We start from the raw sequence: 26,840 nt of genomic DNA, 5'->3' as shown, positions 1-26,840 counted from the left end.
CAGTGACTGGGATGCCCTGCAGTGACTGGGATGCCCAGCGGGGAGGTCACAAAAAGACATCCAACTGCTCAGAAGCCTCTGGAAAAACTTAGTTTTTGAACTCTGTAAACATATCATTGATGGCTTTATTGTCTGAATAGTTACTAGTTTCAAGTCTTACACTTTCCAATATGTAATTTTTGTACATTATTATTATTATTATTATTATTATTATTATTATTATTATTATTATATTAATTATATTAATTATTAACTTATTACTAGTTATTATTGAGTCAGAACTACAGTACTGTACGATTTTGCATATGACTGACAAAATCTGTGAGCCACATCTCAGAAAGAACTCGAGGCTTCAAAATGAGACTCTGCTCACCAATGGCTGACATCACAGTGCATTACATCCATCTTTTCTATACAGTCTATGTTTCACATTACACTCAATCTGTCTGGCCTTTTGAAAAAGGTGACAGCCTTGAACAGACACATTTCTGCTTAGTTAGGTGTTCAGTCAAAAGTTAAGCTGAAAAAAATTATTTAATAACAAACAGACAAGCTAGATTTCAAAGAAGCCTGCTTTCTAAGCTGTGAGTACTTTTGTGCGTTAATGATTTCGTCTTTCAGAGTCAGATCTTTTTCCCAGGAAAACAGTAGCTGATCTCGTGACAGACACCCCCCCCCCCAGCTAACCCACGCCAGATTCTTTTTGAAAGCTTCACTTGATTTGACCCCAGATAAAACTTATGCAATATGTAATTATGTAAGAAGTTTTGACACTAAATCTGAGATGAATAGAGTGGATTACAGCATGAGACTGAGACTGGGCTATGATTTCAGGACGGTTTGAAAAACAGATGCATAAACCCCTGCAGAGTAAAGGGAGAAGCAACCAAAGACCAAAACTGGGAACTGGTGAGTGATCACAGATGAAAGGGTATAAAGGGAGAGGAGGACATGGCACAGGGCGGGTGACAGAGGTGGTGACTTTCCAAAATGTCTGGAAACCTTAAATGGAAAATTTAACAGAGCGATGCGCTGTAACCATAAAAGTCAAAAAGGTGGAAATAATGCTCGAGGACAGGAACACACACAGAGGTCTCGTCTTTGTAGCCATCCCCTCCACCTCCTTCAGTACCACTTTCCAAAGAGTTGTTAACCTGAGATGTTAAATACAAATAAATAAATGCACATTTAGCTTTAACAGTGAGTCAACCTAAACCTTTCCATTTGCTGTTCCAAACACGTGGCGTCTGGCATGAAACACCAACTAACACGCAGACAAGTCTTACAATTCTAGCAGCATAAGCAGCAGCAGTTTGCTGTGAATAAGTGGAAGATGTGGTGAAAGAAGCTGAAAGTGCTTCAACAGGAAAAACAGGGGGCACAGGAAAAGGACACCCCGAGGAAAGCTCAGTGCAGAAAGCTACGGGCACTTAGCACCAAAGGTGATGGAAAAAAAAAAAAAACGAGAAAAGGTCACAATGTGTTAAAATATGTAGAGACAGAGGAAGGAACACACACAAGACACACACATACAATGTGACTAACACCAGGCTGCACCTGTAGTCAGTTTCAGAAAACAAACCATCATCCTGACACTCTTCAACCCTCTCCTTCCTCTTGTGACATCATTACCAGCGTTGTGGAACATTTTGGTGTCCTATCCCAAACACAGACCTCTCTACGCCTGGTTCAGCTGCTCTAAGAGGAAAAGCGTGACGCTTTTTCAACATATATTAGAAACGCAGACGAATGCACTTGCACACATACACACATGAAAGTTTTGTCATTCTCGGGCTACAGCGGTGACGTACGTGGAGCTAAAGTTTGGGGGAATCAAAGAGTAATTGCGCTTGTTGCAGGAAAAGGATGCCAGGCTGACCGAGGAGTGGTCCATCAACAGCTGGCTCACAGAAGCGTCTTCATGGGAGAGGAAGTCCCAGCATTTAACCTTCAAACACACCTCCTTCTGGGCTCCTCTCCTCGTCCTTCTGGCTTCCGTCGCCTCCTCTCACTCTGGGATCTGCAGGGCCATCACTGCAGGTTTAGTCTTGAAGTACTGGTTGAAACGTAGCACGGCGTACCTGCAGACGGAGAGACAGAAAAGACTGATTTTTGACTTTGTCGCTTGCACAGAGATGTCTCTTCTCTAATATTTCTTCTTGGAATGTTACAAATTGTGTTCTTTAGATAAGATAAAAAAAAGTTTGTGGACACAATTTTTGGCAGATTGGTGAACCTTTGCCACATTCCCAAACACATTCAACCATGACTTGCTTAACTCATCTGCACGGATGTGGTGGCGTGTGCGTCTCTGTGTATGTGTGCGTGTACAGTCATGATGCTTAGTGCTAACCTCTTCACACACGCACACTTACCCCAGGAAGTCAAAATCGATGGAGGAGTATTTGGCTTGGATGAGAGCCCAGAAACCCCAAAAGAAGTGAGAAGCCTTGAGAGAAAACAAATGAGATATCAGATGTGTACCATGAAACAGCAGGGTTGAGCTTGCAAGAGATACTGTGTGCATCTGTCAACATCTGTCTCACCAGAGCAAACTTGTTGACCTGAACGTAGAGCGTCTCTAGCTCTCGCTGGCTGACCTCCTCTGTGTTCTTGGTGAAGAGTTTGTAAGCCTGCAGATACACCTTGAGCCACTCCATTTGCATCTCCCGACTAGGATAGAGTCCATAGTTCGGCTCAGTCATGCCTGAACAAACACATGGACGTGCAGTTGAAGGATAAGCTGTGCACCACCAACACACAACTAACTCATGTAAATCACACTGTGCTTTTGCTGACCTGCAAATTCATTGAAGTGGTTGCCGATGTCAAAGGCCTGGTAGTTGTAGCTGGAGTACTCATAGTCGATGAAGCGCACATGACCTTAAGGAGACCAGAGAAAGGAAAACACGTATGTTACATTATTATGCACGTGGTCATTTACAGCAAAGCTGAAGGGAAGCAATATGAAGCACTCTTCAGGTACTGCTGCCACATGCAGTGCATGGTCACATGACAGACAAAGTCAGAGACAGTTAAAAAGCCTGCTAGCTGTGCTGCCTCTTCACTCAAGTGCTACTGACTGAACCTGAAGAGCATCTTTACATGGAACCGCTGTGTGCTTCAGTTAATCTTCCTTTGTTGGGGCAGGGATTGTTTTTGATGGTCATCTTGAGACAGCAGGAAGTAGAGGGATTATGTGACTATTGGACGCACTGGAGGGACTTGTTGGTCAAACTGTACACCAGTCATCTACACCTGGATGACCGGAACAAGAGCCAGTGAACAACGCCTGTGCAACATTCATGGAAATTTACATGAATGCACTGAAAAACTGCAAATCTTTGATCTTTGTCTATAGTAACAACAGTCTGTCGTTACTATAGACAAGGAGCAGATATACAAAGACAAGATAGACAGACTTAGCTGGGCAAATTAGCATGAATCCACAAAAACTGAATAATGCTTGTGGCTCCAGAGGTGATTTAGTAACAATATGTATGACAGTAAATGCTGCCACCAATAACTTACTAACAACGTATGCACAGCTTGTTGCTTATAATCTAAGCAAAGGTTTTTTATTTCTCGAACTGATGGGGACGGAGCAGGGAGTAGTCCTTTATATGAATCCTGAGCTGAGTCTTTACATAAAGTCTGTTTTATTACAAGCAGTTGCACTATATAAACCCAAAATATATATCAGCAGACCTGACCAAGCAGCATTTTGGAAGATCCCGATGAATGCAGTGTTAATGAAACCACTGCAACTGGTGCACAAGCATAAATACACACATCACGCTCATTCATTTTTTTCCTGTTTTGCTTCTTGTTTCACGCTGCATGTGTTTCTTGATCCTACAATAGAGAACTTTTTGAACTGTAGTACAAGAGGTGCTGTTGCAAAGATCATGTTTCTGTTTTCCTTAAAACCTAGTAACCGCCAGATAAATCCTAGTTATTGGGAATGCTAACATTACGGCTGAATTAATTTGCTAACAGGCAAATGCTTTTCCCCCCAGAAACCAAACTAACATATATAATATTTGTTTATGGGTGTTTCTTCTTCATTTGTAGAGAACACAAATCCTTTTTTCCGGTCATTGATGGTTATCAGCATGCTGCACTGTGCATCATGGCTAATGCTGACGTAGTCAGCTATTGTGGATTCAAGCTAATTTGTCCAGCTGTTTGCATTAGCCAAGCTGTGGTACAAAATATTAGAATTCTTAGTATTTTGTACCACAGCTTGGCGAACACATGTGACAACTATCTGTCTGTTTTGAAACTCCTCAAAGCCCAAGGCCATTTCTATAAATGTTAGCACAGACTGCCTAAAGAATAAAAGGGAACAACTGTAAAAGTCAGCATATGATATTAGAGAGCTGTATGTGTGCATGCTGGTTGTTATAGATGCACAAACAGAAAGTTATACTAAAAAGGGAAATATTATGCAAATAAAGCATTACTTTAGTAACTCCCAACCCTTACATGTTAACACCAAAAGATGTTTTTGTGCTGGTGCAGGCAGTTAGTATAACATGCCTCACTTCTAGTGATCCAGCTGTCAATGATCCACTGGAATGGGGGCAGTGTGGGGAGTGAAGTTAGAAGTGCTGCTGCTCATTCTGGTTGTAAAATAGAATCACAGCCGTGAGACGAGAAGCTCAGATTAAGGCTCAGACACTTACCCTCTTTGCTGTTGTGGATGATGTTCTTGCAGAGCAGGTCATTGTGACAGAGCACCACAGGTGAGCCCAGTGTGGAAAGATGCTCCTTCATCCAAACCATCTCCTGCTCCAGCACCACCTTGCTGGGAACTTCCTGCTGTATTCTGAACAGGGAAGGAAATTGAGAGAAGGTCAGTGTAGTCGCGCACATTGTTGTGACAACCATTCAGAATAGCTGCACACACAACACTGTGTCCACCTGTTAAGTATGACAGGAATACTTTCACTGGCCGTTTTTCACCTAAATAAAACACCTTTCATTATTTTGGTATCATGCCACATGGGAATATATGTGAAATGAAAACAACTGAGTGCGACATGCACAGGCAGCACACACAAGCTCAGTGGGGCTGCTGACTCCTAGGAACACAGTTGCAGAGAAACAAGTTCTCAGTGGACCCTCCTGGTGCTGGAGTCACTGTTATTACGGCTACATTACACCTCATTTCCTGAGTTTTCAGACCGGACTACCAACATCTGATCTGCGATTTATTCCACACTGTACTTGAAATAAACATTCATGCATATCCTGCACCAGTATTTATATAAATCTTTGCTCTTTTCATCTGTGCACATGACACAAACCTACTGAGGATTCACGCATCACGAAGGGTTCAGCCCAGCTAAGATTGTGTAGTCTGATCTGATGGTAGTCCAAAGGTGGTCTTACTAGATAGCAGAGAAAGAGCTAAGGTAGTCTCATCCAAGCAAAAGCTAAGAGTGCTGAGTAGAAACCCCTTTGTTAAATGTAATGGGCTTATGTGGATTACTCCAGTATCAACCTGAAGACAGTCTGAGCTCAGAGAAAACCAGTGTGCACACAGGATGCACCCTCTCCTCTCAGATTTCCATCTAGCTAGCTCTCTCTCTGACACTCACTCAAACTTAACTCATCTAACATGTCATCCACAGAGGAAATGTTACTGAAATGATTCTGATTTAGACTAAATGCTACAAATAACACCGGCCTATTAAAATGAAGCGCAACATGAGGGCTTCTCAGATAGCAGTGTGCAACAAGTGTCTGCTGTCCAGGACCAGGGACTCTAGCTGTCTGTGTTACCAAGGACGGGATAAAGTGATCTGATAGACCAGGCTAAGCAAACATCTGCTGGCCCACTGAATGCCAAACACTCCCTAATCCAGTCTGCTATTATTGTTACAGTTATATAAGCCACATGCTGGACTTAATCTAACAGGGAAGAGAACAAAGATATTAGCTGGGACTGGGCAGCTGGCCAGGTTATAAAATGGTATACTTTATCTGCTCCACATGTCTCTGCCATGCTATCCTCCTTATTATATAGAGATGAATTTACATTTTCATTAAACACACTTCTAGGTAACGGTGGGAAATTACATCTCTATTACATCTCATCTTTTGGCTGACAAATATCTTGGTGTTTTCTATGCTGCAAGCCAAGTGTTCAGTTTTATGCTACAGCTACAAGTCAACGATATTTTACTCATATAAAACACAAAGATTAAAAAGTTTACTGTCTCCATGCTGCTTTGACATATTTCAGTAGAAATCTAAAGCTTGCTCCATTGTTGTAATGAGCTAATTAGCATAGCAATAACATTATTGTGTCATTGGTTAATTCTGCCCGGCGTCTGACCTTAGCACATGTTTACTTCTCTCTACAGACTTGATTTGGGCTATATCCCATATGCTGTCAAATCATGCGACTTTGCAGTATGTGTGCTTGCAATGGAACAGGAGACCTTGTATTTGCAGCAGAGCACCTAACTCTCTTCTACTGAGACTAGCTAAGGTGTATTGCTTATTTAGTCCTACGTGCTTTTTAAACAAACCTGGAAAAAATAAAGAGAACTTGAGTCAGTGCCGAGTATTTCAGCTGCGTGACAGTCTTAATTGCTAACGCATTCTCAAATGGACAGTGCTGTGCCAACAGGAACATTTGTTAGCCTTCAAACCCAGAAATAATGTTAAAGTTTATATTTGGACATCAATACATGAACCGCACAGGATACAGTCGTACGCTTTTTGCAGTTATCTCTGTCATTTTTTATGCAAAGAAAGCCCAACTACCCCACTGCTTCATCACGGAGAACTTGCAGAATATTTCAGGCTCTATGCAAACAGCTTATGTTCTCATTTAACAGGAAACTCATGCTGGGCTTTATGGACTATTTGCATCATTATCACGGTGATAATGATAACCTTAACTTTGAGCTTTGAAAGTAGATGAGCAGGAGCTCACCTGATGTTGGAGGCTTGCTCTGTGAATTCTGTGGCTACAAGTGAGAAATATTTCCGCATCTTGATCCAGAGGTTGGGTTTGGGGATGCAGCCGTTGTGTGCATGGATGGCGTGGATACGAGCCATTTCCCTGGCTATCAGCCTGAGCGGAGACAGACAGAACAAGGTTACAGTCGTGGCAAGATTTCAACTACAGACCATTAGTATCTAGTTGTAAAGAATCCCCACAGTACAGTGGCAGAGTGTCCTACTTCATTTATCTACAAGGACAAATTTTGGTTACAGAGTTCCTGGAGATAGTTGAATTAAAACAAGAAAATACATAATGTCCACTACACAGAGCTGACGTCCACAATGGGAAGACTGTTTCACAGTCAAAACATTGTGTTACCAGATAAAGCATTCCCTCTAAATGTTGCGTTTCAGCTCAGAACCTTGTGGAATTGTCCGTTTTCTTCATTATACAGTTCTTTTTTTGTGTCCTGTGCATTTCTCCATGTGTCTAATCTTTGTTGTATGAGGCAGAAAAGCACCGATGTTAAAATTTTCACCATCTTTGAGTAAACTCAAAAAACCCATTCAAACATTGCTGTGACAAATTCACACCTGAGCAGAGTAGGATCTCTGACATCCTGCGTTCCAAGTGCATCTCCCTGCATGAACTCATAGCAGATGCCATTTAGAAAGGTGCAGTAGAGGCGAGGAGCACAACCATTAGCATGCAGCACCTAGGAGACACAAAAAGATGACAATGAGGTAGGAGCAAACAACTGCTTACGTTAATTAATTTAGGACTCTGCAACGCGGCAACACTACCTGAAAGCTCTTAAGCTCATTGTCTCGGTCCACAATCAGCTCTGTTTTGTTTCCATATACTCGGACCAGGACTACGTCATCTGGACTGTCGTCCACGTAGCAGCCCACTAGCTTGTTGGTGGTTCCATCGGTGAAGAGCTGGAAAAAGATGAAACCACATCTTGTCTCAAACAGAGCCTCTGATTGTACAGCGCCATGGTGCTTCAGGACTGTTTTCCTTAAAGCTATTAGTTACCTCTAAGTCAACATCAACCCTGAAGACACCATACAGCTTTGACCTACATGAGATGAATATGTCAGAACGCCTCCGCAGGGTTCACAGAAGACTTGAGCTAAATGTTGAAGTGGTTTTTAAGTCATCTTACTAAGATTTTGTTTGAATAATAGTTGTACAAGAACATGAGAACAGGGCATGGTCAGTCTGTGTTAGCAAGAGCAGTGTATGGACAGTGACATGGAGAGGGATATTACAGTAGGACATAAAACTCATCAAAAATGAATGCACACTACAGAGTGTAGTGGTTCAACAGCCCTCTGCAGCGGTCTACACAGATACAGTCCTCAGATAGAGTCATCTGCCACCATGTTCTCGACAAGTGGTTGAGTGTTTGTGTGGCATCCACCAAGCCCACTTGTCCCCTTACGCTGATGACGATGATGACATACCAACATTATACTGAGTTACTCCCTTTAGTCTAAGAGGAAACATTTTTATCTTGATCATATCATCCTGGACGGTACGGTGGTGCAGTAGTTACAACTGTCACGTCACAGCAAGAAGGTCCAGGGTTCAAATCCATCAACTGTGTGGACCTTGCATATTCTGCTAGTGCCTGCGTGGGTGCTCCCCATGTATTCTGATTTCCTCCCACAGTCCAAAGGTTAACTGGTGATGTTCTCTATCTGGCTACAGGATGTTTTTTAAGCTTGTAATGTACACCCAGTATTTGTTTCATATCGGCTCACGTTCACACTGTAAACGAACTGTAAATGAACCTCTCTGGAGTTCGTTTGGACTTTGGACTGTTGGTTCTTGGTGTGGTTGTTTTGGTCCACATGTGAGTGCAGTTACTATGTTCACATCTACACAAACAAACCGCACCAGTTGGGAAAACGAACCAGAGTTCAATTAAAACGGACTAAACAGCGTAGGTGTAAAAACACCCTGAGTGTTCCTTCATATCACTGGTGAAGGCTTCTTGCACGTCGCCTGATCAGTCTTAAAGAGTGATGCTGTCAACAAGCTGAGTCAAATGCTTTTTCTAAAATGAAAAGTTAGCAAAAAGCCTTGTGTGTTTGAAACTTGGCCTTAAAAAACAAAAAATCGGAGTGATAGCGTGGCTCCAGTGGACAGTGGTGGGCCGGTCCGTCCTGCTGCAGTGGACACAATAACAACATACACACTGCCTGCATCTCCCCCCAAGGACCAGACGCTCACTCACGCATATCTGGCATTCCACACGTGGCTCACCACAAAGATGGGCGACAGACATCCCTGTTATGACTATTCATACACAAGCATACACGCCTTTGCCAAAACGTGACTGATCCCTTCTGCCCGCCACACAATACGCTGCTAAGACCTACGATCAATACATCGACAGACAGCGATAAGCTTGGACCCAGACAGAGGTAAACATTCTGCCATATACTGCTTGCATGGGACATTGATGGTGGCATCCACCCCTCCCCCCTCAACCACCCCACTACCAATAACCAGGTCCCTGTAGGGTGACCTCACTGTACAGGCTGGAACAGGTTTCCCTTGATTGACGTGAATCTTTGAGTCTTCGTTATGTGAAACTTGTAAGAGGAGACCATTTCTCTGTCGCTGCAGGCACTCTGCCATTTTCAGGAAGTGAGTGGATGTTTGGCAATAGACAATAAAAATCTCCCTGTCCAGGTGGCAGGGCCGGTCAGGTCTTCCTGTCAACAGTGCAGGTGTATAAATCTACTGTCAGAGTGGTAGTCGTTGAGAGAAGTTTTGCCAGTCTGGCCTGGAAAAGTCGAGGTAAACACGGTCACATCCTCAGCTGCAGGTGGCTGTTGTGCAAGGCCCAGGGAGAGGAGTAACCAGGATGTAAATACAGGGCTGAAGCAGCTGGGCTTAGACTGTGCCACTGAGGACTTTTAACAGTTCTGTAGTGCTCACTGCTCCAAAAACTTTGACCCAGCTACGACACAACAGTTACTAGATCCTTTTACCTGGAATCAATTATGCATTTTCCTTTCCCTGACGAGTCAAGTCTCTGTGGATTACCTAACACCACCACACTTCTAGGGAAATCTTTTAAAAAGACTTCTTGGAACCACATCTGCCACCAACTGTTATTATATTACAATGAATAAAGGTGCTGATACGCACCATTGTCTACATACCCAATGGTACAGTATGTCATGACGTTGTTATAGGGGTGGATGTTTAGCTCATGGCCTATATTATTAAAGCACATTGTTATTATCGTCCCACATCAAAGTATAAGCAAAAGCACAAATCTGAGGTAGGCCTATGACGGTGAATTCCATATAAGAGTTTCCTTCAACTTTGTAAATCAACATCAAGGCTTTACTTCCAACCTTTTAATCCCCTGTTTAATGAAAAGTTAATTTGCAAATATTAGATATAGATTTTAATCCCACAGTAGGGAAATTCACTTGTTACAGGAGCATGAGGGTCCGAAAAAAAGGGAATTATAGATGTATTCAAAAACAATAAAAATAAACAAATAAGGTACTTAAAAAAAAAAAAAAAAAAAAAAAAAAAAAGATAAACCTGCTAAAAATTAAGATCAATACAATTCATACAATTTTTCTCCTGTTGACTCTCAGACCTGATCACTCCATCAAGACAAAATGATTTCCACTGTTTAAAAATTCATGACAACTACTCAATAAAAGTTCAGCTCTAACATAACGAATGAATAAATCGTCCAGTATCTGATAATGGGATGCAGGGGCACCAGGCTAAGCAGGGAGCCCAGATCTCCCTCTCACCAACCAGCGAGCCCTCCAGTTTATCCGGGGACTTATTGGGGTGTTTCCAGGCCAGCCGAGAGACAGAATCTCTCCAGCGTGTCCTTGGTCTGCCCCATGCCTCCTCCAGGTAGGACGTACCCAACTGAAACACCTTACCCAGAAGGCAATACCTCAACTGACTCCTTTCGATGTGGAGGAACAGCGGCTCTACTCTGAACCCCTCCCAAATGACTCAATTCCTCTTCCTATGCTAATGGAGAGCTTATCTACAGTTCGGAGAAAGCTCATTTGCAAAGCATGCATCTGCGATCTCATTCTTTCCCCTTTAAAAGAACCAACAATGTCCTGTCTGCCTGCATCTGAATTTGTATTCTCAGATGGCTGGCATCACCATCAGCCCACATACCATAACAGTAGATGGCTTTTGTATGGATAAAAGGATAAAAGTTTTCAAACTACCACATGTAAATCTTACGGTTTGCTGACTTAGACTTTTACAGTGCAGGGTCACTAAAATTCCAGTAGTAATAATTTGTGACATTAATGTTATGACATAACAGTAAAGTATTTTTCCATTGTCAGGTAAATCATTTTTACAGTTTAAATGAGCTGCCACTAACAGCCTGGGCTGCTGGTGAGAAGCAATGATTGGTGGGATTTGACCTGTAAGGCAGGGTTGGCAGAGGTGTGCTCACGTGTTGGTGCCCGATCTACAGCAGCTATAAATAAATGCTGATTAGCACATCTAGTAGCACAGTAACTATTACGCTAAATTAAACTCAAAGTTCAAATGATTGCTGGAGGGCAAGCAGTACTGTTTTTGCCATTCAGGTGGGCGTGTCCCAGTAATCTGACATCACCTGAAAGCTAGAGAGACATGTTGGCTTGCTAATGCCCATCAGTGATAAGATACATATGACTGGGGCTGATGTTTAATCTCTGCTTTTGTAGCTGAGGAAATGTTCAGAGAGACGAAAGACTTTAAAACACTTTAAAAAAAAAAAGTTTTTTATTTTACTTGTATAAAATGGGAACAACAACAATATTATCTGGAGACTCAGCCTATTTGCTATATCCTCTGTAGTGGACATAGTAAAACTGGAAGATGTTTTTTCCCCAACGGTTCTTTGTTTATTAAAACACACACACACACACACACACACACACACACACACACACTTCTTTAGTACTATTTTTTAAGAAAACATTTAAACGGTTTAAAAGAAGAGACTGTATATCTTGGCCTCCGACATGTACACTCCATTGAAGTCCAAAATCTAGTGTGTCTAATATCATTAGGATTCACACACATGTATTTGGGAAGAAACGAGACACAACAATCAGCTGCAGGCTATAATGAACACAAAGCTCAGGGACCTGCTGTAACACAGTCTGTCCCTTTGAACTAGTAATTATTACCAATCACCGTGTTCCTCTATCAAACTGACCATCGCGCCACCATCAGCTGTCCTCCAACACAAAGATGACAGCGCGACTTATACCAGCTTTCACACAGTCTTTAAGTGCCCTACGCGATGTGCACTTTGGGCATACACTACAGATAAGAAGCGTACCAAGTTTTGGGACATCCTGGTGCAAGTTTGCTAATTAATTAGAACACCTTGATAGCTACGGTAACCTATAAATTTTCTCTAAAGCAAAACCAATTTAAACTTCTTAGTTGGTAAAGAAAATAGAAATAGTCAACTATAGGCGGTGCAATAAAATTAATTCAGCTAGGCGACATGTCAGGTTGCCACGACCCTCCTACTAGCTTGCCGGTGATGCTGCAAAGCTGTCAATCCTTTCCTAGCCTAGCATAATCAGTACAGCTAGCTTTGCGGCTAACGTTACCTTGGTCTTGACGTCGCTCGAGTCCCACGCCGGTCTCAGCTCTTTAATGAGCTTCATCGCTCCCTCCGTTACGTTGCGCTCGTCCACGAAAACTGGGATTTTTCTAATTACCGGCGAGCCCACGGGTACATGTATTTGCGTCTCCATCCTGCAGCAATTTCTCTGAAACGTTAATCTCCAAGCCCTTGGCGTATATTTCTAAAACAAAATTGCACCATACGAGTGCCGCTTGGTTTAGAAGTAAGTGTTGGTGTGGTTTTTGTGAGTGACCTAAGACTGGCTCAAGAGATTTAACACGCTGCTGTAACGTTGAGTTGAAAGCGGTACAGATGTACGATGAAACTGCCGGGTACTGATGGTCGTCGCCGGTTTTCTTAGGAGGAGTCAGCCAACTGTACCATTTCCTCCTAATTGGCTCCGCCCGCCCGGGATCATCCGATTGTACCGCCGGTTGAGACGCACTGCTTTCGAGCACGCCCATTACTTCCGAAGATGCCCGAGCAGTGCCGGATTCAGCCGAATGATAGCTGATAAAATGGAAAAATTCATTTTGAAAGTGAAGCCTGGAATTAGTGATAGGACGCGCTGCGCCGTCGAAAAATCCAGGAAGGCTTTTATCAAGCGCGTGCCGAGGCTTGCTTCTTTAAGGGCGAGTGACGTCACTAATGACTTCTGAAGCCTCGCTGTTTTAGCAGGTGGTTCGAGCGTTGGTGTGATTTATGATTTATAGATATTTAGTCTTCCTGTTGGAGTTTCACATCTGACATAGACGCGCTTGTTATCATGGAGCATGCTAAAAGGAGAAGGGCTTCCCCCCATATAACAACACTTTCTCCCAGTAAATGAATACTGGGAGAGTATTCATTTACTGGCAAACTCTCTTATCCTAAATGATAAGAAAACTGAAATCGTGGTATTTGGCAGCAACGTTCCTCGTTCCCTTACCAGCTCCCTTTCTGACACTCTTAGCAATCTGGGCGTGTTCCTTGACAGCTCGTTCAAACTCGATAAAGTGCCTGCTGTAGTTAGATCTAGTTTCTACCAACTCCGTCTCATCTCTAAGGCTAGGCAGTATGTTCTGCATAAGGACCTGGAAAAGCTCATCCACGCCTTTGTGACCTCAAGGCTGGATTACTGCAACTCACTTTATTTTGGTCTTCATTCTGCCCTCCTTCATAGACTGCAGACAGTCCAAAATGCTGCGGCACGCATTCTGACCAGAACTGGGAAGTTTGCCTGTATCACTCCTGTTCTAGCTGACCTGCATTGGCTACCCATAAAATACCGCATCCAATTTAAAATACTGCTGCTTACGTTTAAAATGACCAACAACACAGCACCGAGCTACCTTAAGGAACTCCTTAAATCGTATATTCCTGCCAGAGCATTAAGATCATCTACTCAGTTACTCTTGGTGCAGCCTAGATCTCGGCTGAAGTCTAGAGGTGACCGGGCGTTTGCCCTGGCTGCACCAGAGTTGTGGAATAACCTTCCGATTGTGATCCGGGCGTCCGATTCTATCCAGTCTTTTAAATCACGGTTAAAAACCTATTTGTTTAATCTCGCCTTTCCTGCTTGTTAATGCTCGCACCTGACTCTTAGACTTACTCTATTTTTTCTTATACATATTTTTTATGGCTTGTGCTTTTATTATGTTTTTATTTTGATATGCATTTTATATTACCCCTGTGTATTAGTGGCATTGACCTGTGAGTATATTTGATACTTTTCTAAGGCCTTATAATACTCATGTTACTTCTCTGTTTCTTATGATAAGCACTTTGGTATACCGCTGGTTTTTAAATGTGCTCTATAAATAAAGATTGTTGTTGTTGTTGAATAGATGTTGTTGAAGACACAAGTCGCAAGTCGTTCTTTTTAGTTTTTGTTGTTTTGGGGTGTTTTTTTTCCATTACAAGGTGAAGCATTTGTTGTATGCCAATCAACCGGGGTACAACAACAACACCTGTTCTATAGTATCATCTAGGCTGAGATGCAAATATACAAACCAGGCTTGCTGTGGGATGCTTGTACGCCCCTGCTTCCTCCTGCACTACGTAAGAGGGTTTTTCTTTCTAAAGTTGGAGAGGTTATTACCAAAAAGAGAAACTGGCTGAGTCAAGCATAGTGGAAAACCAATGATTTTTTTAATACAAATAAATAAAGTCACCCTCACTGCAGTATTCATATTCACTCTTCAAAGGTTTTAAAATAACCATCTCACCTGTTTACACGCTGACTGAAAGCATACTGGCAATTATTTGACATTGATATCCTTCTATTACTATTGCCTCAACATCATTAAAAAAACAAATTAGATAAACAAAAGAATAAACCACAAAAATTCAGGTTAAGGTGTTTTAATTTCTTGCTAGCTATTACTCCCACGCTGACACTGTTGTAAGGCAGCCAAGAGGAATAATAAATAGATGAAATGGCAATAAAGGTTTTGACCACAAGGGGGTGGTGAGGCTTCATCTGGCCACCTGCATTTTTTAATGAAAGAAAAATAAACTGTGAAGAAGTCGCCCACATTAAGACAGTAGTCAATGTAAACAGACTAGACTCTACTTCAGCTACTGATTTTGTTTTTTATCAGAAATGATCAAGTTTTTATAAATGTTCTAGATATTTCATAGACAGTCTAAAATGTATATACAGGTAAGTACTAGACCGCAGGATAAGTGTATCCCTTTAAATAAGATTAATGCACGTGTGTAAAATAATAATAGTAATAATAATAATACATTTTATTTGAAAGCACCTTTCAGAACACTCAAGGACACTGTACACAGCAGAATAATAAAAACAACATAAAAGCGAGCAGTTTACACAATTATAAAAGCATAAGACATAAAACAAATTTAAAATAGCAGAGTGAGAGGTTATGTGGGATAAGCTATTTTGAACAAATGATTTTTGAGTTGGGACTTAAAGAGAGAGAAGGAGGTGATATTTCTTAAATCAGGAGGTTGGGAATTCCAGAGTCGAGGAGCAGAGCAACTGAATGCCCTGCTACCCATGGTGGAAGGATGGGGGGAGGGGACAGAGAGAGAAAGAGAAGAAGAAGACACCGAGATGGGATGGTGATCTGAACCAGATCAGAGAGATAGGAGGGGAGAGATGATGGATAGCCTTAAATGTGTACAAGAATATTTTGAAATTGATGCAATATTTAACCGGGAGCCAATGAAGCCGCTGCAGGACAGGAGTGATGTGATGGATAGAAAGGGTCCTGGTGATAATACGGGCAGCAGAGTTCTGGACACGTTGAAGCTTGTGGATTGATTTTTGAGTAAGACCAAAAAGAAGTGAATTACAGTAATCAATCCGGGAAGTAACAAGACTATGAACAAGAATGGCATTAAAAAGCATTAAAGAGGCTCCCTCTTTGTTTTGAGTTGTAACAGGCTGTGAACTTGTGATGGAACTGTGGAGAAGTAAGTGTGTGCACACATGGACACACGAGTCTCCTGTAGAAAGACAAAGTCTCCCCGATAATCATTTAATCGGTTAGTAATTTTTCTTTTCCCTGGAACCAATTCCATGTACATCCCATGTGACAAACCTCAGTTTGGTCATGTTTGGAGTGTTGATTGGTTGCTTAATATGTGCGTTTGTGGGCGTGTGTGTATGTGTATGCACATCTGTTTGTGTTGTACGGCTGTGTATTTGTCTGTGCTGTATATAGGAGTGTTTGTGTTTGGTATGGCTGTGTATATGAGTGTTCTGTCTGTTTATGTGGTAAATGGCTTCATAGGGAACGCCACATCAGCCACAATCACATATAGCACTGGTACCAATCTGGTACAGAAGGTAGAGGAGAGGCTGGTGGGACATGGAATGGGATGGGAATTGGCAAAGATGCCTCCATCACCGTTGTTGCAAAAACTTCTGACTTCAACTGCAAGAAATCTATAGTGGCATCCACAAGTGCCAACAGGACTATTGAAAATGTTCCTTTATAACTGGGATACAAAGAGCCGGAGTTCAGTGATGCTTGTATAATCATGTGCTTCCCGTCCAGTGCACCTACACAATTGGGAATTTCACTGTTCCTCAAAGCTCCTGGCAGTTTCCTGTCATGTCTCCTCTGTATTGAATGGCATATGACTGCCTTTCATGGTTTCACTGATGAGGTCACAAGTTCCTTTGACTATTTGGGCCACAATGGAAATCCCTGGTGTAAACTGCTAACCGTGGTGGTGAAAGGATCACGAGTGCTACGGAATCTGCAAAAACACAAGATGATTTGAGTCCTAGCAATTTTAAATGTGTAAAATATTAAAGACGACAGATTTGACAGAAAATCTCAATTTTCAAACTGTATTTGCATGTTTTTATTTACTCAGTTCACCCGTGTTTTTTATAGTAGTTTTTACATTTACAGTTTAAAATATTAACCTTAAAAATCCTATAGCAGTTTTTACTATATAAACAATATGATGCTAGGCACTGCATTAACAAGTGTGCTTGTAGCTCCAAACGCACACTCAATATACAATGATATGGAAATAGCAAAACAATAGTTTTACCTCAGACACACAACTAGACACTTCTCTGAGTCAGTTGGCTCTGTGAAATTACTCTGCCTCCTCAGATGTGGTCCCAACTGTCACTATAAGAGTTCAACCTGCCCCACTGACAGCCATGACACAGCTCCATGAAAAAAGCCATGAAATACTCTCTGCTGCTGCCTTCTCTTGGAAATTGGACGAACCCAGAATTTCACAGTTTTGATATCAGAATTGTCTCTAAACTGTCATGAGCTCAGTGACGGCTGTAATAATGAAAGGGGTGTGAAACCATAAAAAAAAAAAAAAAGAAATTCCCAAATTTTTAACAATCCAAACATTTATTACAGTTATGAATAACTTAATTTTCATGTCAATGGCGCTTAAAAAAAAAAAAAATTAACTACATGCTTAGAAAATTGGTGACATGTTCAGTACGTTTTACCCGCTGTACACCTGTAATATACCTATTTTTGCATTCTTACTATCATTTAAATATGGCACTGAAATTTCTGAGTGCCCCTGAATCTCTCATCTCTTTTTCAATGTCTCACAGGTAGAAAGAAACAAAAAACTAGACCCATCTTTTGGTAACTCACACTTGGCTCTGCTTCATTTTTAACACTAAAATGATGGCTTGAGCTGAGACATCATTTTAAACTCAAATGGAAGTCACATAAAAGAAGGAGAGTAAACTTTTTCCCTTTAAAACCTGTAAGGTCACTTAAGAATAAGTATTAGCATAGCTGCTAATGCAGAGCCATGATAACAGTGGGAAGAAAAACTTCTATTGCAGGCAGAGAGGCATTATATAGAGCTAATGATAGTTTCTGGGTCAACTAAAAACAAATAATTTTGAAAACAAATTTAAGAAAATGTAAAGTAATTTCAGGTGTTGAACAGTAGGCTGTGTTTTAGAAAAATATTTCAAATTCAAATGTATATTGCACTGAATAAATTGGATGCTCTGTGTTTTGTAGTTAGTCCTTATGTTGTTTTTGCCATCAGTCTGTCTGCTCTGCTGCGTCTCTCTGTGACCTGGATGTTGACAGTCTCTGATAATAATGTGATTAGTCTTTTACCTATCAGCCAGTTTTGTTTTTTCTTGTAAAGTATCTCACCTGCTGCTGCAGCACTCTGGACAGGAGGAACACAGAAGAGATGACATTCTGTGGGATTTTGCCATTACAGAGGATCCTAAGAGCCCTTTGAATATCTCAGAGGAAGAAGCAGATGACAACATAATGAACACTGGTGCTCCACAGGGGTGTGTATTGAGCCCTCTCCTGTACTCACTCTACCTCTACGACTGCACGGCCACTAGCAACTCCGACATCATTGTGAAATATACGGACGACACTACAGTGGTGGGACTTATCACTAAAGGTGATGAGACGGCTTACAGGGGGGAGGTCAGCGCCCTGACCCACTGGTGCCAAGACAACCATCTTATCCTCAACGTCGCAAAGACAAAGGAGCTGATAGTGGACTTCCGGAGGTGCAGAGAAGTACACACCCCCATCACCATCAACGGAGCTGCTGTGGCGAGAATGAGCAGCTTCCATTTCCTTGGTGTTCACCTGGCGGAGGATCTCACATGGTCAGTACACATAAATAAAACAGTGAAGAAGGCGCAGCAGCTCCTCTTCTTTCTCAGGAGACTGAAAAGATTCGGCACGAGCCCCCGCATCCTCAGGACCTTCTACCGCTGTGCCATTGAGAGCATCCTCACTGGTTGCATCACCACCTGGTATGGCAACAGCACCGCTTACAACCGCAAAGCTCTCCAGAGAGTAGTGCAGTGTGGATAATTGGAGGTGAGCTTCCCTTCCTCCAGGACATCTACAGGAAGCGGTGCCTGAGGAAAGTGGGGAGGATCATCAAGGACTCCAGTCTTTGATGAAACTCTTAATCAAAGACTGTTCAGACTACTTCCATCCGGCAGGAGGTTCTGCAGTATCCGGTCCCGAACCAGCAGACTGAGAGACAGCTTTTTCCATCAGGCCATTTCCAACTGCCGACCTCTGTATATCACACACACACACACACACACACACACACACACACACACACACACACACACAATAACTTCAATAACACAGAGAAATCCAGGCATAAAGTGTGTGTGCCCACAGATCCCCCGACATGCAAGTGTTGGCTACATGTGGAGGTGTGACATTTACAGATTACATTTAGTATGAATTTCAGCATAATGATGGTATTAGTTTAGTTTAGTGCAGCAGTGGATAAAAACTGATTTCAATGACTAGCCATCACCATTTACTTTGACGATCCAACACTTGTAGCAACTGATCCTTCTCTCCACATCACTTCTGTTGGCAAGAAAATGCATTTTTCCCCATTTACACTTTCTGACTGATCCTTTGTATCAGTCCCTTAATTAAAATTAATGAATTATTAATTAGCAATTAAAATGTGAACTTTATTTTTATTTTGTGTTAAAGGGACTGACCTTTTCATTACAGGTGTGTATGAAGTATTAATAAATAATGTACTACTGCACTACTACAGGACTACTTCATAGTAATGAAGGATGCAAAGGTTGGCAATATTCCAAGATTCTTTAATTTTAGGGTTTTTGCAGAACAATTCCTTGATTTATTTTGTGATCATTAGCCACAGGGTAGGGCTGGGCCATATTATACCGTTCACGGTAATACCGGTATAATGTTAGGCAACATAGGAAAATGAAATATCGCGATAGAATGGGAGTAAAACGCGCATGCGCAGTGCCTTTGTTTTCATACGCACATGGCCGATTGTTGAGTGAAACAGATGAACCAGAATTGGTTTGTAAAAATGGTGCAACTTCCGTGATGTGGAACTGGTTTGGTGTTTGTCTGTCAGATACACGACAAAGCACATTTTTTTGCAGAACATGCAAGCGGCCGTCGTTATTGTCGTATTTGTCGGACTAAGATGCTCTTAAATCTGGGAGTAATCTGGGTCCTAAACTCTGTATGCTTCAGGTCAAACAACACTGCAGCATCACTGAGAGTTAAAAACTGTCTAAATTCTTTCATCTTTAATAAAACGATCAGCATTGCTGCTTTGCCAGGTGTAACTATAAAGTTTAACATCCAGGCATCCATGAAAACAAAAGTTATTACATTTAACGGAGTTAGAAGTTAGCAGGAAGCTAGCGGAAGTTAGCTCGCTAGTTTCGCTAGTTACCTAAGCATGATATTGCATGTTCTGACTGAGAGATTTCTGAAAAAATTCAAACGTACAGCTGTGCTATCACTTCCAACATAAATGAAGACAGGAAACTAAACAGCAGTGACGTTTGTAGGGTTACTGAAGTTGGGCTAGCTGGTATATAATGATGTGCTACGTGATCGCTAGCGACACAGCTATGTTAGCATAACATAAACAGTGAAGCTGGAGGACGAACACTACCACTTTTCCACTTATAAAAGTTAACGTGAAGGTTCCTCATGGTTAGAGACAAATGCAATCGCATGGCAGGGTGCTGTAAACGGACCAAACTTCAGTCAGGAGAACAACTGAGATAATCCATCCACAATACGAGGTTAGTCATTAATATACTGCAACAACATGGGAATAGAGCAGCTGCCAGAGAATTCAACATTAATGAATCAATTAGGGTTGCCAACTCCCTGAAAAATAAATAAGGGACACCTCGTGGCCAGGGCCGGGCGACCCAGTTGTCTTCACCCTTCCCAGTGTGGTGAATTTTCTAGCTCTTTTTTTGTGTGTGAAATTATTTTTTTAACCATTTGACTTGAAGTTGATTTAAGTAGATGCATATTCTATTCTTTGTGATATGAACACATCACAAGTGATCATTTAGCCATTTATTTTTAGCTCAAAATGAGAACATTAACACAATAAAATAGGTCTCTTTCTTAAACAGAAGCCTGTCATGCTTAACTTTTGAGAATATAAGTAAATCTTTCTTTAAAAGAACTCTGTCCTGCTTAACTTAAAATAATAGAAAACAATAGAAAGAAAAATATTCTTGTAACAGTGCACATTTAGTGCATTTAGTACAATTGGCTTCAGTTGAGGTATTATTTCAGCTTTTCTAATGCTAATCAGCTGCTCCTGTTTGTAAACCCGCTTGTTCCCATGATTACGCATCATAACTGATCATCATTATTCATCTATGTATTACTTTTATGTATTAGTCATCAATTTGTTGTAATCATCTATCCTTGCAGTTGTTTATTACACAAAATAAGTTATATTATCACACTTCTGGCCACATAGCGCTGATATTCACTGCACATGCCCATATTAACTTTTTCCAGCCAGGTGTTTTCCTTTTCCCATTCTTCCCTTTCTCTGAGGGGAACAAACATTGCTGCTCTAATGCTGGGCTTACACTGTGCGATTTTTGGCCCATTTTGAGCCGATTTTTGAGTGATCGGACCGATTTTGGCCTTCATCGTGCATCGTGTAGTATACGTGGGGTAACGAGAAGTGATTAACACCTCACGACCAGCTCCCGATCATCAATCGCTCGTGAGGGTGTCACCACAGGCGTTCACACTGCTCACGCGCAAACACGTAAACGTCGGTGAAAAAGACGGAGCAGCACGGCTGTGCAGCGTGTGATCTGGACACAAGCGATGGAGGCACAACTTGTAGAACTTTGGAAAGCTCATCCGAGCCTTTTCAATGTGGCCTCACAAAATGATCACGACCACAACAACCGTGAAAATAGTTGGATTTACACTGCTGCTCAATCACAGCTGCCTGATCAATGTTTTTCATTAGCAATTTAGCAAAGTTGATGGTGGTGGTGTGTCTGTGTGAGTGAAAGACAGAGAGAACAAGCGACAGATTTTCTGTTATAACCTTCATTTTATGGAGGCACAGTGTGAGCACTCAGGTCGCATCAGAGCATCGGGCGGTATAGTGTGAGACCCTGCATCGTGACCTATGAACTTCTAACCCCTGCGAGTCAATCGTGCAGTTTGAGCAGGAGCTGAATAACGTGACTGAAAAAATCGCACAGTGTCTGCCCAGCTTTAGGTGTACTGTCATCCGAGACTTGCACCGCAGTGTCGGCGTTTGTTTCCCTGTTGGCCATGCTTGTTGTTGTGGTCATCTGTTGTCTTCCGGTATTTTCTCCGCAAGCGACCTTTCCTCGACCAATGAGATGAGCGGTAATCTGAATTGTCATACTCGAATTGTCATAAGTGTGCTGTTAGCTCATTGGTCACAAAGCAGGAGAGGGGCTGGGAATTATGTTTTCAAACAAAGCGTTAATTCCATTAAAAGTTATAGACTACTTTTGAGTCTCACTGTATTACGGGACAAAGTGCGTCCCTTATTAGCTCAATACGGGACGTGTACTTTTGTTTCTAAATACGGGACGATTCCGTATTTTAAGGGACGGTTGGCAACCCTAGAATCAATGGTACAGAAGTGGAAGAAGCAAGAAGAATGAGTTTAATAAAGTTTGATTTATCTGACTGCTTTGTTTCGCTTAATGTGCCTTATAATCCCGTGCACCTTATGGTCCGAAAAATGCGTGCTGCACATTGCAGTTTAATGTTGCAAAGCACCTCTTTTCAACTTCAGTGGATATTATACATGGTTATGCTCAGGATATGTCAGCCCATTTCTACTGGAAATGCCTTTTGGTTAAACTTTCAGCAAGGAATTTGCATTTGTACTGTTACATTTTTATAAAGCTTTAATGTACATAAAAACCAGCTTCTTGTTTAAGTGAAAATAAATGGAAGGTTGTCTTTTTGCGCTAGTAATGTTGTGGAGTTGTATTTTGTCTCGCATCAATTATATCGTCAGTTATATCGTTATCGCAAATTTTCAAATATATATCGTGATAAATATTTTTGGCCATATCGCCCTGCTCTACCACAGGGCATCTCACAGATTATATCCGATGTAGTTGGTGCAGTTTCACATTTTAGGACACAAAATAAATATTAATTATTTTCTCTGTAGATCTTCATTCATTATACCTTTCGAGCCCCGGTTCGATCCCCGGCTTGAACAGTCTCGGTCGTTGTGTCCTTGGGCAAGACACTTCACCCGTTGCCTACTGGTGGTGGTCAGAGAGCCCGGTGGCGCCAGTGTCAGGCAGCCCCGCCGCTGTCAGTGCACCCCAGGGTGGCTGTGGCTACAATGTAGCTGCCATCACCAGTGTGTGAATGTGTGTGTGAATGGGTGGATGACTGGATGTGTAAAGCGCTTTGGGGTCCTTAGGGACTAGTAAAGAGCTATACAAATACAGGCCATTTACCTTAGGACAAAATAATGATATGAAAATATCATTATTTTGTCATTATTTTAAATGTCTTACACTGTAGGCTATTTTCTTTGCCATCAGAATCAGAATGAGAATACTGAAACATGCAACCACACCTGAATTAAAAATGCACAATTAATTACCCAAACACTTGTAATATAATCTTAGTAATGAAAATAATAATACAATGCACCTTTGGGTCATATAGTCTGGAAAGGAAAGTGATGCCAACCCATTTCTACAGTTTCTACATAACTTTAAAGAGAACTTTAATTCAAAAACACCTCACTTACATTCAGATATTTGATGTAGGGATTATGTCAGTCTTGGCCTGTTTGCATTAGCAATGTTACAGAGTTGTTGCCAACTAATCTAATTAGCTGCCAAATGTTTCTTGACCTGTTTCTTTTTAGTACCACTTACTTTTTAGCCTTTTTTTGCCAATGATCTTTTTTTCCCTTCCTGACAAAAACAAGATAAAAACAAAGGCATGTGTCTGTCATGATTAGGCTGTGTGGCAGGCAGGAGAGGACCCAAACGCAAACTCACGGGGACACGGGGAATAAACTCAGAAAGCACAGCTTTATTGCTGGAAAGACAGATCACGAGTAATACAAAACTAAACTGGGGAAAAACTAAAGATAAAGCTCACCAGGAAACACAGGGAGAATCACACACAGCACGAGGGAGAACGCGACACTGAACTGAGGGAGACGTGGACATAAATGCACAGAGGGTAAACAAGGGAAGTGGGAGCACATGGGGAACACAGCTGACACAGATAATCGTAACAAGACAGGGCAGGAGTGAACACAACATGACACATACTGACGAGAGACTGTCAAAGTAAAACAGGAAGTACACAGAGGTTCAGACAGGAGGAGAGAGAGCACGGACATAACGGGCTGGGGAAAACATGGAATAAAACACAAGGAGGGGAAACAAGGGTTCACAGATACACAGAGGGGCACACAGGGGGTAACCAAATAAGGAACATCTTAACTAAACAACCTAGGAACCAAGGCATAAATAAAGAACATAATACACGAAAACTAAGAATACTGGGCCAACATGGCCCAGGACCATGACAGTGTCAGGATATGTGCTGTGACAGGCAGGATGAAAGACCCAAATGCAGGATTCGTACACAGAATGAAAACTTAAAGCAGCAGCTTTATTGCTGGGAAGACTTTCCACAAAAATATCCCGAACCTCAAACATGAACTAGAACTAAACTGGAAACTAGAAAAGAAAAAGAAAAAAAAAAACAGGAACTGAGAATGAGAACCAGCCACAAACAGAAAGGGAGAAACACAGCACGGTGAGGGTACGACATGGTAAAGGAAAACACAGGGTTTAAATGCACAGGCAAGACAACAAGAGGATGGGGAACAAGTGGGAGGACAGCTGGGACAAATCAGATGTAACAAGACAAAGAAGGAAAATCAGAATACACTGACATAAGGCAAGGACTAGAGCAGGGCGATATGGCCAAAAATATTTATCACGATATATATTTGAAAATTTGCGATAACGATATAACTGACGATATAATTGATGCGAGACAAAATACAACTCCACAACATTACTAACGCAAAAAGACAACCTTCCATTTATTTTCACTTAAACAAGAAGCTGGTTTTTATGTACATTAAAGCTTTATAAAAATTTAACAGTGCAAATGCAAATTCCTTGCTGAAAGTTTAACCAAAAGGCATTTCCAGTAGAAATGGGCTGACATATCCTGAGCATAACCATGTATAATATCCACTGAAGTTAAAAAGAGGTGCTTTGCAACATTAAACTGCAGTGTGCAGCACGCATTTTTCGGACCATAAGGTGCACGGGATTATAAGGCACATTAAGCGAAACAAAGCAGTCAGATAAATCAAACTTTATTAAACTCATTCTTCTTGCTTCCTCCACTTCTGTACCATTGATTCATTAATGTTGAATTCTCTGGCAGCTGCTCTATTCCCATGTTGTTGCAGTATATTAATGACTAACCTTGTATTGTGGATGGATTATTTCAGTTGTTCTCCTGACTGAAGTTTGGTCCGTTTACAGCATCCTGCCATGCGATTGCATTTGTCTCTAACCATGAGGAACCTTCACGTTAACTTTTATCGAGTGGAAAAGTGTTAGTGTTCGTCCTCCAGCTTCACTGTTTATGTTATGCTAACATAGCTGTGTCGCTAGCGATCACGTAGCACATAATTATATACCAGCTAGCCCAACTTCAGTAACCCTACAAACGTCACTGCTGTTTAGTTTCCTGTCTTCATTTATGTTGGAAGTGATAGCAGAGCTGTACGTTTGATTTTTTTCAGAAATTTCTCAGTCAGAACATGCTATATCATGCTTAGGTAACTAGCGAAACTAGCGAGCTAACTTCCGCTAGCTTCCTGCTAACTTCTAACTCCGTTAAATGTAATACATTTTGTTTTCATGGATGCCTGGAAGTTAAACTTCATAGTTACACCTGGTAAAGCAGCAATGCTGATCGTTTTATTAAAGATGAAAGAATTTAGACAGTTTTTAACTCTCAGTGATGCTGCAGTGTTCGTTTGACCTGAAGTATACGGAGTTTAGGACCCAGATTACTCCCAGATTTAAGAGCATCTTAGTCCGACAAATACGACAATAACGACGGCCACTTGCATGTTCTGCAAAAAAATGTGCTTTGTCATGTATCTGACGGACAAACACCAAACCAGTTCCACATCACTGAAGTTGCACCATTTTTACAAACCAATTCTGGTTCATCTGTTTCACTCAACAATCGGCCATGTGCGTATGAAAACAAAGGCACTGCGCATGCGCGTTTTACTCATATTCTATCGCGATATTTCATTTTCCTATCGTTGCCTAACATTATACCGGTATTACCGTGAACGGTATAATATGGCCCAGCCCTAGCAAGGACTATCAAAATAAAACAGGAAGAATGACATCACGACTTGAAATGGAAACACGACAGACTCTGGAACAGAAGAAATACAAAAGCACTAGATGTGGCACACAGGGATATAAAGAACAGGGAAAACACGGGAACAGAGACTAACTGCAGGCTGAGATACACGGTAAGGGAGAGAGAACTAAATAAAAAACTCAAAAACACGAAGATCAGTAATCAAAGAATATAATTCCAGATGTTGAAACACAAATACTGGGTCACAGCATGAAGACAAATGATGAAGAAATGGACCGACACTTTCATCAAAATATAAAAATGGCTTGAAAAATTTCTGGAGAGATGAGCTCCAGTTAGCATGTGTGATGGACCACTGTGCGGTAGGCAGAGAGTCGACCCAAATGCAGAAGTCAGGAGGCAGAAATAAATGAAAAAAAAAAGCTTTATCTGCAGTCACGGCGTACGGGAGGAGTAAACAGACTGAAACCTTGACTCCCGGAGACACACAGCATCAGAATGAGTAAGATGCCCTAACTTAATTATTGTAAGC

The 26,840-nt window shown here is 41.5% G+C and overlaps 1 protein-coding gene across 1 annotated transcript; it reads right to left on the bottom strand.

Annotated features, from left to right (window-relative positions):
- Window positions 1-217: 217 nt before the first annotated feature.
- etnk2 (ethanolamine kinase 2) lies at window positions 218-13,155 on the bottom strand. Its single transcript, XM_040003145.1, has 9 exons — window positions 12,598-13,155; window positions 7,768-7,905; window positions 7,558-7,679; window positions 6,953-7,093; window positions 4,689-4,831; window positions 2,800-2,883; window positions 2,547-2,707; window positions 2,376-2,449; window positions 218-2,081 (listed from the first exon to the last, which is right to left on the bottom strand). The coding sequence occupies exons 1-9, from the start codon at window positions 12,742-12,744 to the stop codon at window positions 2,009-2,011; spliced, it is 1,083 nt and encodes a 360-aa protein (XP_039859079.1). The 5' UTR covers window positions 12,745-13,155; the 3' UTR covers window positions 218-2,008.
- Between the last annotated feature and the right edge of the window lie 13,685 nt (window positions 13,156-26,840).

This window comes from Simochromis diagramma, unplaced genomic scaffold (assembly GCF_900408965.1).
Source record: "Simochromis diagramma unplaced genomic scaffold, fSimDia1.1 OVJJ01000646.1, whole genome shotgun sequence".
NCBI lineage: Eukaryota > Metazoa > Chordata > Actinopteri > Cichliformes > Cichlidae > Simochromis > Simochromis diagramma.
Note: the sequence above shows the minus strand (reverse complement) of the source record. Positions and strands in the feature narration are given on the sequence as shown.

Coding starts and splice junctions, on each gene's coding strand:
- etnk2 (XM_040003145.1), bottom strand. CDS start 12,744: ATGGAGACGCAAATACATGTACCCGTGGGCTCGCCGGTAATTAGAAAA. Junction 7,094..7,557: donor AGAGATCCTACTCTGCTCAG/GTGTGAATTTGT, acceptor GTCTCCGCTCAG/GCTGATAGCCAGGGAAATGG. Junction 2,884..4,688: donor CATCCACAACAGCAAAGAGG/GTAAGTGTCTGA, acceptor GGTCTCCTTAAG/GTCATGTGCGCTTCATCGAC.